This window comes from Homarus americanus, unplaced genomic scaffold (assembly GCF_018991925.1).
Source record: "Homarus americanus isolate GMGI-L3 unplaced genomic scaffold, GMGI_Hamer_2.0 scaffold52455, whole genome shotgun sequence".
NCBI lineage: Eukaryota > Metazoa > Arthropoda > Malacostraca > Decapoda > Nephropidae > Homarus > Homarus americanus.
Window position 1 is genome coordinate 1 of NW_024751808.1, and position 2,500 is coordinate 2,500.

At 43.8% G+C, this 2,500-nt stretch overlaps 1 protein-coding gene across 3 annotated transcripts in view; it reads right to left on the reverse strand.

The window, feature by feature from the left end:
* Nucleotides 1-226: 226 nt before the first annotated feature.
* Nucleotides 227-2,500, reverse strand: part of LOC121854844 (protein argonaute 4B-like) — a 4,700-nt gene continuing 2,426 nt past the window's right edge. For 2 of the 3 annotated variants that reach the window (XR_006086650.1, XR_006086651.1), the window contains exon 3: nucleotides 346-484. Coding sequence is in view for 1 of the 3 variants with exons in the window: in XM_042349639.1 (XP_042205573.1) it covers nucleotides 331-484 (154 nt within the window). In the remaining 2 variants the exon portion in view is untranslated. Of the gene's footprint in view, nucleotides 485-2,500 lie in introns of all 3 variants that reach the window. The other variant, XM_042349639.1, reaches the window with a different exon arrangement.

A 2,500-nucleotide genomic window follows, 5' to 3' on the forward strand; every position in this document is an offset into this window, starting at 1 on the left:
TGTGAGCTGCATTATTGTGACACTTAAGTATTCCTTGTACCAAAGACTTTTCCAGCATGCACACCTTCATAACCTACTGTGTATTTACATACTATATAGCAGTTTAGGTCACAACTTACTGAAATGCAATTTTGGATTCATCATGCATGTACAGAGCCTATAACTGTAATAAATTTCTGAACAATTGGAGAAGGAAAAATATTGAGACCGTGTGATCTTTTGGCATGAAAGCTCAATGTTTTAACCTCTCTTCAAAGAATCTTTACTCAAACCGATTGCTAGCAACACACATTATATCATTAGATATTTCAAAATCACATTTCTACATATTTAATAAATACTCGCCTCATAAGTACTCTGGCAATCAGGAGTTTGAAGAGCAGGGATGACACCCACACTGTATGCATTCCTTTCCGAGTCATAAGCAAGTGGGTAATTCTTGAAATCCTTTTCATATATCATCTTCATTTTTTCAAATATCTCCCTTAAAAAAATACAAAAGAATGAATAATATTTAAGGTGATGTTCAGATGACAAACAAATAATTTATAGAGGGTAATATGCAGTACAGTACAGTACAGTAAACCCTTGCCATTAGGGAGAAATAGGTTACAAGAAAGGGCACGAATAGGCAAAACCGCTAATAGCAACTTATACTACTTAAGTGCACTACTGTATACAGTAAGTCCTCGCTTAATGTCGGGATTACGTTCCTGAAAACACGACGTTATACAAAACAATGTTAAGCTTATCAATTTTCCACATAAGAAATAGATAAAATGCGGGAGTTACATTCCTGAGCCTCCCTTTGCCCCATGAAATACATTACATATACAGAAAATCACTGCCATTTCTATAGAAAATAGTGCATGCATATACAGCTACTAAGTTTGTATTGCTTTATCCTCTTCACCACTGATCGGCTCATTAGCCGCTTAAGCGATGGGTCACGTTTCTGTTACGCACTGTTGGCAAGTACTGGGCATGCACCGGCTCCTGAATGTACTTGAACCTGCTCCAGTGTTGGTTAAGTCTGGTCTTAAAAGAGCTCACACCCGGTGCCGTCACAACACTTTCTGACAGATTGTTCCAAGAGTTCACAATTCTCACTCCGAAAAAGTTTGCCCTCACAGTTTTCTGGACCTGCGGCTTCTTCAGCCTCGAGCTGTGACCCCTTGTGGGGCGAGCATCCGCCAGCTCCAGGTAAGGACACTCGACTTAGTATTACATGAATGGTCACAAGTTGTTGCCCTGGGCCTAGACCTTCCACACACTCAAACCTTTCTAGTTTTCTTTTTTATCTTCTCAGTTATTCTCTGATCATATTTCCTCATTTTCATTGAATCGTTTACATAAGGAGTTGTCAGACTTATAATTGAATAAGTTTCCCTCACCCTCTTCCTTCTCCCATTCTCTCGTTTTTTTCATCCCTTCCTCCTTTTCTTTCTCAAGTTGATTCCCCGCATCTAGATCAAAGAAAGCGTTGCAATAATCATTTTCATCTGTCACGCCCCGTTTAACGTCCTTATGCTGCACGCCTCCTTCCGTAACCCCTGGTGGCAGCTGGAGTTGGGGCTTCCCTTGGGATGTGGAAAGAGGCGGTGGCACACAGGGAGGAGGCAAAGAAGGACGTGAAGGCGGATTACACGACCTTGGAAGTCCTCCACTCGTGTTACCCATATGGATGGAGCACGAGGAAGAACCTGCTGATGAGTGGTATTTTACGGACGTCTCGTTGGTGTTCTGCTGGAGAGAGAAGCGGTTTTTTGCTCCAGCCTGTTGTCGCTTCTTGAGGCAGAAGCCGAGACATACAACGAGGAGACTCATCAGCAGCACCGACACAATAATCGCAACCCACAAGAAGTTGAAGTCTTCCTCATCATCACGTGTTGAGGGACTCTCCGTTGGTACTCACCGATGGGCGGAGGTGGTAGAGCAAGTTTGCGGTGGACGCAGATGGTGGGAGGGGAGGAGTATGTTGGGAGAGGAGGAGGAGGAGTAGCAATTCACTGAGACCCGGCGGGTGGCTCCTCCTCCCTCTCAAAACGGTTTAAGACCTCAATTTTCGTTAAGCGGCACAGCGTTATACGAGGACTTACTGTACCTATACCAAACAACTGACCAGCCACGGCAGCACTTATCCCCTCTTTTAAGTTATCTAATAGTAAAATTTTCTTTGTCAGGGTCATCACTGACTTCTGCCTTTTACATTTCACTCCACTAGCATTGACGCTAGGCAGTCTTTTAGGGGCCATTTCACACAGAAACACTAAAGTTTTGAGAATATAACACAAGATGCTGCATGGGTTAACTTGTTGTGCTGCGGAAAAGGCTTGCAAGATAGCCACCATCTGCTTACCGCGAATCGTCGAAATCACGAATCACAAACTCGTTAAATTAGGGGTGCAGGTGGGTAGAGCGGTACCGCTCTTGCCTCGCAAGCGAGATGTCGCAGGTTCGATTCCCAGGCCGGTGGAAAGATGTTCAGACACACTTCCCA